Raw genomic sequence first — 14,345 nt, 5'->3', positions numbered from 1 at the left:
GAAAGACAAAATTAACATTAAGACAAGATAAAGAATGTAGGATGTCAAAGATCGGAAACAGAGCAACTCGGCAGGTCTGGCAACATTTGTTTCTCTCTCTCTCTCTTTCTCTCTCCACAGAGTTAATATTTGGGTCCAGTGACCCTTCTCCAGAACTGAATGTTAACCCTCTTTCTCCCCATAAGCACTGCTGAGTTTCTCAAGTCTTTTCACTGTCCTTGTTCCAGATTCCCAGTGTATTTCCACAAGTGTCTTTTGTGCTTCCCCAGCTCAGAATGACTCCTGCAGAGGTAGGTGGGGACTCAGTTGGTTTTGGTGCTCAGGGTTCTGATGTGGATTTGAACCCACGGACCTCTGAGTCAAAATGGAAAACAGTGCGGGGCTGATGGGCAGGAATGTGGTTAAAAAGTGAACGAAACTGCCTCTGAGCGGTCACACAGCCCTGCTCAATGACACACTGCAGCTGGCAGATGACTGGGTTATTTGACACACATGTTTCAACACATGCACACACATGCACACACACAGACAGGCATACACATACAGATACGCACGCACGCACACACACAGGGAAACACACACACACACACACACACACACACACACACACACACACACCCCTCTTGCCTTGTTGTGGTTTTCACTTCTTCCTTCTCTGTTTGTCCTGAAGGGCTGCTCTGTGAGAATGTCATTGATGATTGCGTGGGTAATCTGTGCCAGTTTGGCAAATGCAAAGATGGATCAAACAGTTACATCTGTGTGTGCGACCCTGGTTTCACAGGTAAAACAAAATCTGTTCCGAATGGTTCCTCCCTGCAGTTGGTTGAACTTCCTGTAAAATTTAGGGAATGCATTGTTTTTCAGTTATTTACTCATTTAGTGACATAGAGAACAAAACTTTAATAATTTTAAACTTGTGTTTCCAAAGACAACCTTTCATTGGTCAGTACCACACATTGATACTTTTGTATGAGCTATGAGTTTGCAAACACACATGAGATTGATGCCTATAGTCCTTTCTGTCTCTCGGAGAAATATCTGGACACTGTCTGCTATCTCTTTGCACACCTTCTCAGGGAGATACCTGTACACTGCTGTCTCTCAGTCCCCTCTCTCAGAGAGATATTTGTACACTGCCTTGTGTCCCTCAGTGCCCCCCACCTCTCTCTCAGCGAGATATCTGTACACTGCCTGGCGTCCCTCAGTGACTCCCTCTCTCTCAGAGAGATATCTGTACACTGCCTGGTGTCCCTCAGTCCCCCTCCCCCACCACTCTCTCAGGGAGATATCTGTACACTGCCTGGCGTCCCTCAGTCCCCTCTCTCTCTGTCTGGAGACTGCTTGGCGTCCCTTGGGCCTTTATGCTGAGGGTGGTGCGTGTCATGTTACCAAAGAGGGAGATGAAGAAGATTTATTTTGTTAACGTTCACTGCTAACAACATCCGGGTGCCCACCCAGGTGCGGCCAAAACAGGGACTGGCTCAGAGAGGTGGATTAATTGAGGAATGAACTACACAGTCATCTGTGCCTGACCGAGCCTGTTGCTGAGACTTGAAGAAGCATGGGAAATTTCCAAACCACGCAGAACACAGGGTGTTGGTGGTTCAGTTCGAAGTTGAACAGGTCTGCCCGGTTTTAACACGCTGTACCTTCACTACCCACCCTGGCATGAGCTGGGCTGAGGGCGCAGTATGAAAGATTGCATGTGAGGAAGCAGAGAGTTACGACTGAGTCACTCCCTCACTCCTGTGGTCTGCCTGTGTTATTCCACCTCAGGAGTGAGAACGGAGTTTGGGGAGATGGGAGGGACGGTGGGCGAAGGTAAATCAAAGGATTATGTATTGTAATAGTTAGCTGTGAGTGTACTTATAATTACAAACAACTTCACTAAAATAACTCAGGTTCTGACCCACCGACAGTGCGACGCTCCCTCAGTACTGACCCTCTGACAGTGCGACACTCCCTCAGTACTGACCCTCTGACAGTGTGGCACTCCCTCAGTACTGACCCTCTGACAGTGCGGCACTCCCTCAGTACTGACCCTCTGACAGTGTGGCACTCCCTCAGTACTGACCCTCTGACAGTGCGGCACTCCCTCAGTACTGACCCTCTGACAGTGCAGCGCTATCTCAGTACTGACCCTCTGACAGTGCAGCACTCCCTCAGTACTGACCCTCTGACAGTGCGGCACTCCCTCAGTACTGACCCTCTGACAGTGCAGCACTCCCTCAGTACTGACCCTCTGACAGTGCACCGCTCCCTCAGTACTGACCCTCTGACAGTGCGGCACTCCCTCAGTACTGACCCTCTGACAGTGCGGCACTCCCTCAGTACTGACTGTCTGACAGTGCAGCACTCCCTCAGTACTGACCCTCTGACAGTGCAGCACTCCCTCAGTACTGACCCTCTGACAGTGCAGCACTCCCTCAGTACTGACTGTCTGACAGTGCAGCACTCCCTCAGTACTGACCCTCTGACAGTGCAGCACTCCCTCAGTACTGACCCTCTGACAGTGCGACGCTCCCTCAGTGCTGACCATCTGACAGTGCGGCACTCCCTCAGTACTGACCCTCTGACAGTGTGGCACTCCCTCAGTACTGACCCTCTGACAGTGCGGCACTCCCTCAGTACTGACCCTCTGACAGTGCGACGCTCCCTCAGTGCTGACCATCTGACAGTGCGACGCTCCCTCAGTGCTGACCATCTGACAGTGCGACGCTCCCTCAGTACTGACCCTCCGACAGTGTGGCACTCCCTCAGTACTGACCCTCTGACAGTGCGGCACTCCCTCAGTACTGACCCTCTGACAGTGCGGCACTCCCTCAGTACTGACCCTCTGACAGTGCGGCACTCCCTCAGTACTGACCCTCTGACAGTGCGGCACTCCCTCAGTACTGACCCTCTGACAGTGTGGCACTCCATCAGTACTGACCCTCTGACAGTGCGGCACTCCCTCAGTACTGACCCTCTGACAGTGCGGCACTCCCTCAGTACTGACCCTCTGACAGTGCAGCACTCCCTCAGTACTGACCCTCTGACAGTGCGGCACTCCCTCAGTACTGACCCTCTGACAGTGCGGCACACCCTCAGTCCTGACCCTCTGACAGTGCGGCACTCCCTCAGTACTGACCCTCTGACAGTGCGGCGCTCCCTCAGTACTGACCCTCTGACAGTGCGGCGCTCCCTCAGTACTGACCCTCTGACAGTGCGGCACTCCCTCAGTACTGACCCTCTGACAGTGCGGCACTCCCTCAGTACTGACTTTCTGACAGCGTGGTCATATTTTCAGGAGTTCAGTGAATTGTCACGTTGTGTTTGGATGTGCATTCCATGAACTTTACCATCACAGTACCCTCTGCTCCTGTTTCCCAGATAATATTTCCACCCCAGCTTCACACCTCGGAAGCAATATGCCACTACTGAGTAAAATGTGGGTGGTTCCTCTGATGGTGACCCTGAGAGAGAGAAGGAGATGGACATAAACACATTGTTTGAGCTGCTGCTCATTGCCCCTGGTGTCGGAGGAGCTGTACTCATTGGCCTGACCATGAGAACTCAAGGCTGTGAGAAATCACCGACTCAGATCTCAGAGTAGGGACATCCTTCATCCTAGTCTGGTACAAATCCTCATGCAATGAACCTGCAATGAGCTTTGCATCTTGGAATGCTCTTATAAACATCGGGAGGGTGCAGGCTTGTGAAAACCATCTCTCTTGTGATGTTCTCCAGTAAGAAAGAATAGCTGGCACACAGTTGGTAAGAGATGATGAGTTAAACATTGTTGATCAATTCTATTGTATTATGTTTGTATGGTGTTCCAGTGGAACAACCTTTGATTTGAAGGTGGAAATATCAGTTGTTTTCGGATAAAACTCAAGTTGGGTGCCTGAAGCAGATGGTCTCCTCAACCAGGAAATGTTGGCGCGTTGCTGCAGGAGTGCTTGTGAGTAACTGTTCTGTTTCGGTCGCAGGGTTTCATTGTGATGTTGACATTGATGAGTGTGTCTCCAGTCCCTGTCACAACGGGGGTACGTGCCAGGACCGGGTGAATGGGTTCGCCTGTGTGTGCCCGGACGGCTATTCCGACCCTCAGTGCGTGTCCAGGATGGATCACTGCGGGAACCACCCGTGTGCACAGGGGACCTGCATCGACCATGACAGTGGGTAAGTCACCAGACTCTCGCGGGATGGGGCGCAAGGGCGTTTAAGGAGGCAAAGACGGTGCCCTGAGCCATCATTGATCAAACAGGTCACTGGGTCGCTGCAAATCACACTTAAAAATATACTTTATTCATTAAAATATCTTCCTGTACAGACATAGTCAGTAAATTCAGTTCTTTGCATCTGGAGAAACAAATGTAGGGTTTGACTCCATTAAACAAACAAATCATCTCTAACTTATGCAGGATACTATCTACGTATATTTGAGGCACCAGGAGGGTCCGATAACTGAACAAACCCCCATTTAAATTTGGCAAAGAGACCTCAGACAGTGGTCTTTCTCCTTGGCAGCGGCTGCCCCAAGCTCTAGTGCGTCCCTTAGCACATAGTCCTGGACCTTGGAGTATGTGAGTCTGCAACACTCGTTTGGGATATACTCCTCACTCTGGAAGACCAATAGGTTTCAGGCAGACCAGAGAGCCCTACACCGAGTTGATGATCCTCCAGGCACAGTCGATGTTTGTCTCGGCGTGTAGAGCTCAGAATCCCGCATCATGGAGCTGCTCAGGACCAACCTCGAAACAAACCAATGCACCTTCCTCCAGACTTCCTTTGCACAGGCACATTCCAGAAGGAGATGTGCGACAGTCTCTACCCTACCTCCTGCTTTGAGGGCAGCATGAGGTAGCACAGACCGACTGGACGTATGTGAAGGATCTCACGGGTAGGGCCGTTCTCACCATCAGCCAAACCATGTTTCGGTGCTTTTTGGAAAGTTCTGGTGATGAGACTTTCTGCCAAATGACTTTGGCAGTCTGCTCAGAGAACCACGCAACAGGATCTACACTCTCCTTTTCCCTCAGGGTATCGAGGATGCTATGTGCTGACCACTTCCTGATGGACTGGTGGTCAGAATTTTTACCTTTGTAAATTTCTCTCCACGAAGAACAGGTGATATGGAACGGTCCCACTTCTTGGGGCGTTCTGAGGCAGAGAGGCCAGTCCCATCCTTTGCAACATCGGGGACAGATAGAGCTTCAGTTCGTGGTGAGACTTGGTGTTTGGGTACCGAGGGTCTACGCACAGCTTGATGCAGCCGCACATAAAAGTGGCCATCGGGGTGAGGGCGGCAGTGGGTATGTTTGTCGCCATCCCCCCACCCCTACCCTCAGCCCCCCAGCCTTATCCAGGGTTTTGTACATCGACTCCTGCGAACCGGGCCCATTTTAGAGCCCTCCAGATGAAGTGGAAGATGGCTCAGATGACTGCCACGGTGCAGTTTTTGGGGGATGGCCCAGACCCACGCCATGTACAGCAACCGAGAGAGAGCGCCTCACACCTGAGGACCAGGTTTTTATCCACAATGGAGACGCAGCGGTGCTCCCAAAAGCCCAGGCTCTGCCTCACCTTGGCGATGCACTCCTCCCAAGATTTTGTGCACGTCCTGGCCCCTCCCAACCATATTCCCAGAACTTCAGGTAATCTGCCCTGACAGCGAAGGGTATGAACAATCAGTCGGCCTAATTCCCCAAGAACATGGCCTCACTCTGGCTTTGATTTATCTCTGCACCTGAGGCCAGTTTGAACTGGTTGCAGATGCTCATGAGTCTGCACTCTGACAGTGGATCTGAGCAGAAAATGGCAACATCATCCATGTACAGGGAATCTTTGACCTTTGATGGCCCCATCAAAGGGCTCTATACAGAGCTAGCCAATGGCTGGTGGCCAGGGTGTCAGGGCTACCCAATGGCTGCAGGCCAGGACATCAGGGTGAGCCAATGGCTGCAGGCTACTTGGGGGAATGGGGTGGGGTATAGCAGAAGCTAGGTCTGAGATAACCAATGGAAGCAAGCTAGGACAATAGTCTTAGCCAATCCAGTCTGAAGATGGCAATGGTGCGAGATGTGGAAGATTAAATTACCATCCAGAAGAGAGAAGGCAGTTTCGCACAACGAAAGTTGTGTCTCTGGTCTAAGATGGAGCAGAGAGAAGGCGATGTTTTTCTCTCAGAGGCACGTTGATCTTCAAGGTTCTCCTCCTTGGAGGGCTGAATTATTGAATCAATTTGAGGCTTCATCTCGGAGGGAGAAGGCGGTCAAGGAGGGGCAGGAATGGAAGTGAAGCTCAGGCCACAATTAGATGGTATGGACCGGTGGGTGAGGTTTGAGGGGGCTGAATGGCCCAATTCCATTTGGTTACTTGAGATTCTGGAGAGGGGGAGGACAGATTGACGAAGATGTGACTGGCTCTGTTCGAGTGGAGTCGCAGACAATGTTGACCAGAAAGGATGGGGGCGGTTGGGGGAAGCGGGTCAACATGGCACCCAGGGAGTGGTGCCAGTGCGAAAAGGCAAAGGGATTGTTTGAGGGGAGGATCAATTGACTTGACTAAAAGAGACCAGCTTGGTGTGAATTGGTTTGGATCGAGCCTCATGAAATCCTTGCATGGTTTGAGCCCCTCCCCTGCTCTCGTGCCATCTCCTTTCCACCTGTCACCAACACTACACCCCCGCCCCACCCCACAATCCCTCTTCAATGCTGTTGTTGCCCTCCTGTCAGGGTTTTGGTGTCAGTAAGCCAGGCATCATTCCATATGTTAGTTTTCCTATGGGAATGGGAGCTGCTCTGCCTGACGTTCACCCCTGAGCCTGATGACATGGCTGGAGGCCGTTCCTCTCAATGCCTTCTCTCCCGGTCGGACTGCAGGGTGGACCCTCTTCCAGAATGACCCCCAGGAATCGTTACCGCAGGATGCAGCTTCCGGCCAGCTCTTTGTTGCGATTTGGCGGCAGGAAGCAGATGTTTCCTGCTCGATAGGGCCTCCGATTGTACCATGTAAGGCGGGGAAGGGAGGGACCAACACTGCTCAGACGGCGCAACATTCATAAATTCCAAAAAGTCACCAACTTTAGTCTTTCCCCTGCCCTTCCTTCTGGGATATATTATCCGCTGGGCCATGAATGAGGGAGCCTCACTCAGGTACAAATGGTACGCAGCTAATAAAATCATTACACAGCACAATGCAATGAAGCACTATTTATAATCATTGAGTTTAACCCATTGTAGAATATTAACCTGCCTACAGATGGTACAATAGTGTTTCAATGCGATTACAGGCCCAAGGCATTGAGAGAGAACAAAATCAAGGTAGTTACAGCACAGTGGAGGCCATTTGGCCCGTCATTTCTACAGTGAGTTGTGCCCCATCTCCCTTTCCCGACAGCTCCCTTTCATTTGCCCTTCAGCTCCTTACCTCGTTCCCCCGTCACAGTCACAACCGAACCTGCACACCCCCACCCCCTCCACTGCACTACATGTACAAGACACATGCCACCCCTTTGCAGCTACTTTCGCCAATCACCTTACATCAGTGCCCTCTGGCTCTCAAAGTGAGGGCTCTCGCAGTGCAGCGGTAGAGTCCCTATCTCTGAGCCAGGAGGCCTGGGTTCTGGACAGGTTGATTCATAAAAATATCTCTCTGGTTCTCAATTCTTCCCAATGAGGTGGTGGGGGGGGGGGGGGGGAGCAGCTTCTCCCTCTCTGTCCTGCCTAGAGCCCTCATGATTTTTGAAAATCTCTGAGGAGAACAACCGTCTCCAAACGAGCCAATTATCTTCACTCCTCCATCCCTGGGGCTGCTCTCAGCATGTTCTTTTCTGAAGGCATCCAATCCTCCCCAAATTACATTGCTCAAACGTGGATATGGTACTCTGGTTATTGTTAAACCGCTAATAAAGAAAGGCCCACCACAAGGTACTCAATATTTCGATTTATAAAGCTCACCATGTTGTGTACAGTTGTGGGAGGCACATTGCATTTGTTCACAGTTGAGCCTGTCATATTATAATTGTGTAGAGTTGTCGTGCTGTATTATCATTGTGTAGAGTTGTAGGTATTCCACTGACAGAAAGAAGCGAATGCTTTGTGGCGCTAATGTAAGCAATTTACAAGAATAGCCCCAGGAACGAGAAACTTCAGTTTACGACGAGGGATTGAAGAAGTTGGGACTGCGCACATTGTCGAAAAGGAGGAAATTTGATGAATGTTTTCAAAATCCTGAGTGGGCTGGGCAGAGTAGATGGGCAGAAGCTGTTCGTGTTGGGAAGTGCAAAAATAAAAGAATGAGAAGGCGTTGCGAACGAAGGAAGAGTAAAGTGAGGTAAAACATTTCCACAGCAAGTGTTTTGGCTGTAGAATGAGCTGCCTCGAAATTTGGTGGAAGCAGATTTAACTGGGGCATTCAAGAGGAGATTGGATGTTTTTTTGGATGGAAATGGCATGCAAGGATGTGGGGGTGGGGGGAAGCAGGGGATTGACGCTCGGTAAGAGAATCGGTGCAGTTACATTGGGTCAAATAAGTCCCCTCCTGCACTGTAATTATTCAGTGATCTCATATGCTTTCTCATCCTGCCTCGCTATCCCCAGTGATCTGAATGACTTATTCCCAGGTCCTACCTTTCCTGCACTTCCTTTAACAAAAAAACAAACCCGAATCAGTTACATCAGGAAACACAATGATCCATGCAGTGATGATTGTTTTGGAAAGGGATGGGATATAATATTTGCACATGACAATAGGAGACCCTAAACATTGCTAAAAAGACACATGAATGTGAAACTTGCTATCTTGCTCTCATCAGGACTAAATGCAAGAAAACCGGCAACTCTGCTTGGTTATGGCATTGCCATGGTGACACAAATGAGATTGGATGTCTGTCTTCTGTGGGAAAGAGTGCACAGTGTAGACCCCAGTGTTTGTCCAGCTCTTTGCTTTCCCTGGGGCCGAGCCAAAGTACTTTACAGGTGCTTATGTGTTCCCCTAAGTGTAGTCACTGCTGTGATACAGGAAGTGTAACAGCCTCGTTGCACACAGCATGATCTCCCAAACAGTTAAACACTCGAACGACTCTGTGACAGTGACTGATGGAGCGATGTTGGTCAGCACGCCACAAATAATGTCCCCAACTCTCCTTCCTCTCGTATGTTTGATTCTTCAACATCTGCCTCTTTAGCTGTCGCATTGTGGTAGCATCCCTACCTCTGGGCCGACAGCTCTGGGTTCAAATCCTACCTCAGGATGGATGACTGTGGAAGCTGTGTGTATTGTTGGGGTGAAAGGAGCTAACAGGTTCTATAGGGACTGATCAAAATGACAACAAGAAGGTGTGAAGGAAATTAAATAGCCTACATACTAGAAACTTAAAAAAAATTAATTCCTGGGATGAGGGCATCATTGACTAGGCCAGCATTTTATTGCCCATCCCCAGAGGGCGGTGGGCCTGGAGTCACTTGTAGGCAAGACCGGGTAAGGATGGCAGTTTCCTTCCCCAAAGGATGTTAGTGAACCAGATGGGTTTTTACCCCCTGACAACTGACAATGGGATACATGGTCAACATTATTTCTTGATCCCCTACCCCCCTCCTTAATTTGCCATGGCAGAATTTGAACCCAGGTCCCCAGGACGTTACCTGGATCTCTGGATTAAATGTTCAGCAATAACACTACTACACTTCCCCTACATGCAAGCAAGCTAATCATCTGGATGGGTACGTGAGTAGGAAGGGTTTGATGGGAAATGGACCTAATGCTGGCAAATGGGACTAGATCAATGCAGGACACCTCATCGGCATGAACAGATCATGTTGTGCTATATAACTCTACTTGCTGAAACCATGTAATATATGTATGTGTCGTTTTGGTTAGCACATTTAATAGCATCGAATGGCGAAGGGTCTCATGCCTTCCTGCACATTGGTGATCCTGCTTTACTTGTCTGCAGAATTCGGAGTTCCTGGCTCCGATCGACACCTCAATCCCAACCCAGGGTAAACGCCAATAGTGCATAACACACTTGTTAAGTTATCAATAAGTCTCGTTGTCTTCTTACAGGGGCAAAGTCCCCGATATTAGCCCGATTCTGAGTCCCGGATTACTTACTGTAACCTTGTACTTTCACTAATTTCCCAAGCATTCCATTGTACAGAAAAACATCTCCGGGTTATGGCCCAGCATGGCACTTTGGTGTCATGTGATCATCTCTCAGGCAGAGCAATCTGTTTTTGCATTCGGCCTGCTTTCCATTCGCTTAGATTCAAAGGGTCTCTGCAGTGTGGAAGCAGGCCGTTCGGCCCATCAAGTCGGCGCCAGCCCTCCAAAGAGCATCCCACCCAGGCCCTCCCTGTCCCTGTATCCGTGCTTTTTCCATGTCCAATCCACCCAACCTACACATCTTCAGACTGTGCGAGGAAGCCACAGCACGCAGACACAGGGAGAGCATGCAAACTCCAACAGACAGTCACCTGAGGCGGGGTGGGGAGAGGGATCGAACCTGGGTCCCTGGCACCGTGAGGCAGCAGTGCTAACCGCTGAACCACTGATATTTTGTACATCGAAATTTTGCTGTGGCGTTGTTGGAGGAGGAAAAAGAAATACGCCTTTTCACAGCCACTGGATTTCTGAAAGAGGGAAATACAGGAGATTGGGTGGAATGCTCTTTGGAAGGGGTGATGTGCACTCAATGGGGCCAAATGGCCTGCTCCCACAGTGTTGGGATCCTACGATGATGGGCTGAAACCCTGAGCTGGGGAAGGAACCCAGAACCTTTGGGCTAGTGGTGATGGTGGAGGAGAGAGAGAGAGAGAGCCACATGGTGCCTGCAGCTACTAAAGGGGAGCAGGGGAGGGCAGGTATTGGGTTCTCTTCATCCTGACTCCTCCTATCCCTTTGCCCAAGATCATTCCGCTGAGGGCCTGGCTTCTCCTTCGCAGGTTTACATGCGTTTGCCAGCCTGGCTGGACAGGGCCCACATGCCAGGTGGAGGTGAATGAATGTGAGTCGCAGCCCTGTGGTCACGGAGGGACGTGTGTTCACCATGTGAATGGCTACAGCTGTCTCTGCCCAAAGGGCTTCACAGGTAAGAACCAACACCGGCCGGAAAAAGGGGGTCGTTGGGGTGGGGCAGCTGCAAAGGGGAGGGAACACAGGAGCAAGGGGATGAAAGGGAAGGATATATTAAGGTGCACAGTAGGAGGGAGAGGAGAAGGAAAGAGGGGGTATGTGGACGAAGCAGGGAGTGCCGCTTTTCATTTAGTTCCTTTAGTGTGTGTGTGTGTGTGTGTGTGTGTGTGTGTGTGTGTGTGTGTGTATGTGTGTGTGTGTGTGTGTGTGTGTGTGTTTATGTATGTGTGTGTGTACAAGCGTGCATGTGTCGGTGTTTGTGTGTGTACGTATGCGTGTGTGCGTGTGTGTGTGTCTGTGTGTATGTATGTGTGTGAGTGTATGTGTGCACGTGTGGGAATATGCATCTCTGCACCCCTGTCTGTGCGCGTCTGTGTGAGCGTGTGTGTGTGTGAGCATATGTGAATGTGTGTGTGTGTGTGTGTGTGTGTGTGTGTGTGTGTGTGCGTGCAAGAATGCCTGTGTGTATACCTGTCTATGTGTGAAAGACAGTGTCTGTGGGTATATGTGAGTGTCTGTGTATGTGTGTGTGTGAGTGTGTGTACGTCTGTGTATGTGTGTTTGCGTGTGTCTGTGTATGTGTGTGAGCATGTGTTTGTGACCATGTACGAGTGTGCATGTGTGTTTGTGTGTATGCACATGTATATACAAGCATGCGCATGTGTGTGTATACGTTTGTGTTTGTTTGTGTGTATGTACAAGGATGCATGCATGTGTGTTTGTGTGTGTATGTATGTCTGTATGTACAAGAGTGCAGGTCTTGTGTGTGTGTGTGTGTGTGTGTGTGTGTGCAGTTCCCCAAATACATCCTGTGAGGGAAACACGTAGTCCCTCACCAAACGAGCATTGATAAGGCATTACAGAACCAGTTTTATTTCACTTTTAGCTTTCAGGCAGACCAGAGAGCCCTACACCGATATATATACAGTCTAACCCTGTCCTGTCCCTATCCTGGGAGTGTTTGATGGGGGACAGTATAGAGGGAGCTTTACTCTGTATCTAACACCCTGCTCTCACGATCATGAGTGTGTTTGATGGGGACAGTGTAGAGGGAGCTTTACTCTGTATCTAACCCCGTACTGGCCCTGTCCTGGGAGTATTTGATGGGGACAGTGTAGAGGGAGCTGTACTCTGTATCTAACCCCGTACTGGCCCTGTCCTGGGAGTGTTTGATGGGGACAGTGTAGAGGGAGCTTTACTCTGTATTTAACCTCACAGCCCAACCCGACTGTAGTGACCGGTTTGTTTTACTATCTCTGCACCAGGTCAGCACTGTCAGAGCGATCAGGATGACTGTGTGTCCGAGCCCTGCCTAAACAATGCCAGCTGCCTGGATGGTATAGCCAGCTACGTGTGTCAATGTGAGCTTCCCTACACAGGTACTCCCAGCTGTTTGCACAGTGTGGTGAGGGGAGATCTGTGTGTGTGTGTGTGTGTGTGTGTGTGTGTGTGTGTGTGTGTGTCTGTGCCTCTGTGTGTGTGTGTGTGTGTGTGTCTGTCTGTCTGTGTGTGTGTGTCTGTGCCTCTGTGTGTGTGTGTCTGTGCCTGTGTGTGTGTGTGTGTGTGTGTGTGTGTGTGTGCGCGTGCACACGTGCTGGGCCCTACTGGTGGTCACAGGTCTGGAGTGGTTACAGCTCCCTGGGCAGACTGCAGCACGAGCTGGGTATGTATGTGTTTACAAATTACACACAGGATAAGCAGCAGTCTCCAGCTTCCGATGGTGACCGTGGGATTAGCCTGTGATCAGGGCTGATCCTGTGTATGGGCTTGATCCTCGGAAAGGGGCAGCGCCCGTGATCGGTGGGGATCCTGTGATCGAGAGTGGCCTGGGCCTGTGTTCATGATGATCCTGTGACTCAGGTGTTCCTTTATTAGGGGTGATCATATGGTCAGGGGAGATCCAGTGTTTGGCATGATCCTGTGGTCAGTAGTGAACCTGTGACCTGGATGATCTTGTGGGCGATGTGACTCGATCCTGATTCAATGTTGATTTGGTTATAGCTTGGCCAGTCACTGCCTGTTTGTACAGGGTCAGCTGCAATCAGTCGAGCCTACAGTCTGTCATTCACTGCCTGTTTGTACAGGGTGATGTGTGATTGGTTGATCCTACAGTCGGTCAGTCACTGCCTGTTTGTACAAGGTGACGTGTAATCGGCCGACCCTACAGTTTGTCAGTCACTGCCTGTTTGTACCGGGTGACCTGTAATCGGCCGATCCTACAGTCAGTCAGTCACTGCCTGTTTGTACAAGGTGAGGTGTAATCGGCTGATCCTACAGTCGGTCAGTCACTGCCTGTTTGTACAGGGTGACGTGTGATCGGCCGATCCTACAGTCGGTCAGTCCCTGCTTGTTTGTACAGGGTGACGTATTATCGGCCGATCCTACAGTCGGTCAGTCCCTGCCTGTTTGTGCTGGGTGACGTATGATCGGCCGATCCTACAGTCAGTTAGTCACTGCCTGTTTGTACAGGGTGACGTGTGATCGGCCGATCCTACAGTCAGTCAGTCACTGCCTGTTTGTACAGGGTGACGTGTGATCGGCCGATCCTACAGTCGGTCAGTATTCTGAACGTGTTTTTATTTCAGGTCAGCACTGCGAGACATTACTTGCCCCTTGTGTTCCGGACCCTTGTAAAAATGGTGGAAGCTGTATGGAGTCTGCGGACTACGTCTCGCTTACCTGCGCCTGTCAGGCTGGGTGGAGAGGTGGGGAACATTAGAATTCACAGGCATTCCATTCCCAATCCCATAATCTCCAGAGACCATGGGTAGGCACATTACCCCACACCAGGACAAACAGATCAATCTCTCATTGTTCACATGGTAATCTCTTCCGACTCTCTCGAACGGTCGACAGATCATTCTCAGATCATTTCACTGGCAGAGCTGACCGGGCAGCAAGATAAACACAATGCAGAAGGATAGGAGTGATCCTAATACTCAGGTCTGAGTGTGGGTTAGTGACAGAGCAAAGCTCCCTCTACACTGTCTGTATCAAACATTCCCAGGGACAGGGATAGCACGGGGTTAGTTACAGAGCAAAGCTCCCTCTCCACTGTCTGTATCAAACACTCCCAGGCCAGGGACAGCACGGGGTTAGTGACAGAGCAAAGCTCCCTCTACACTGTCCATATCAAACTCTCCCAAGCCAGGGACAGCACGGAGTTAGATATAGAGTAAAGCTTCCTCTACATTGTCCACACCAAATACTCCCAGGACAGGGACAGC

General features: G+C 50.4%; 1 protein-coding gene across 1 annotated transcript in view; it reads left to right on the top strand.

Annotated features, from left to right (window-relative positions):
- Positions 1-14,345, top strand: part of LOC125446313 (neurogenic locus notch homolog protein 1-like) — a 128,339-nt gene that overhangs the window by 58,201 nt on the left and 55,793 nt on the right. Inside the window, exons 12-16 of the mRNA XM_059639448.1 lie at positions 671-781; positions 3,972-4,164; positions 10,929-11,074; positions 12,384-12,497; positions 13,704-13,823. Coding sequence (XP_059495431.1) covers positions 671-781; positions 3,972-4,164; positions 10,929-11,074; positions 12,384-12,497; positions 13,704-13,823 — 684 coding nt within the window. The remainder of the gene's footprint in view (positions 1-670; positions 782-3,971; positions 4,165-10,928; positions 11,075-12,383; positions 12,498-13,703; positions 13,824-14,345) is intronic.

Source organism: Stegostoma tigrinum, chromosome 34 (assembly GCF_030684315.1).
Source record: "Stegostoma tigrinum isolate sSteTig4 chromosome 34, sSteTig4.hap1, whole genome shotgun sequence".
NCBI classification, from domain to species: domain Eukaryota; kingdom Metazoa; phylum Chordata; class Chondrichthyes; order Orectolobiformes; family Stegostomatidae; genus Stegostoma; species Stegostoma tigrinum.
This window is presented reverse-complemented; position numbering and strand designations above follow the sequence as displayed.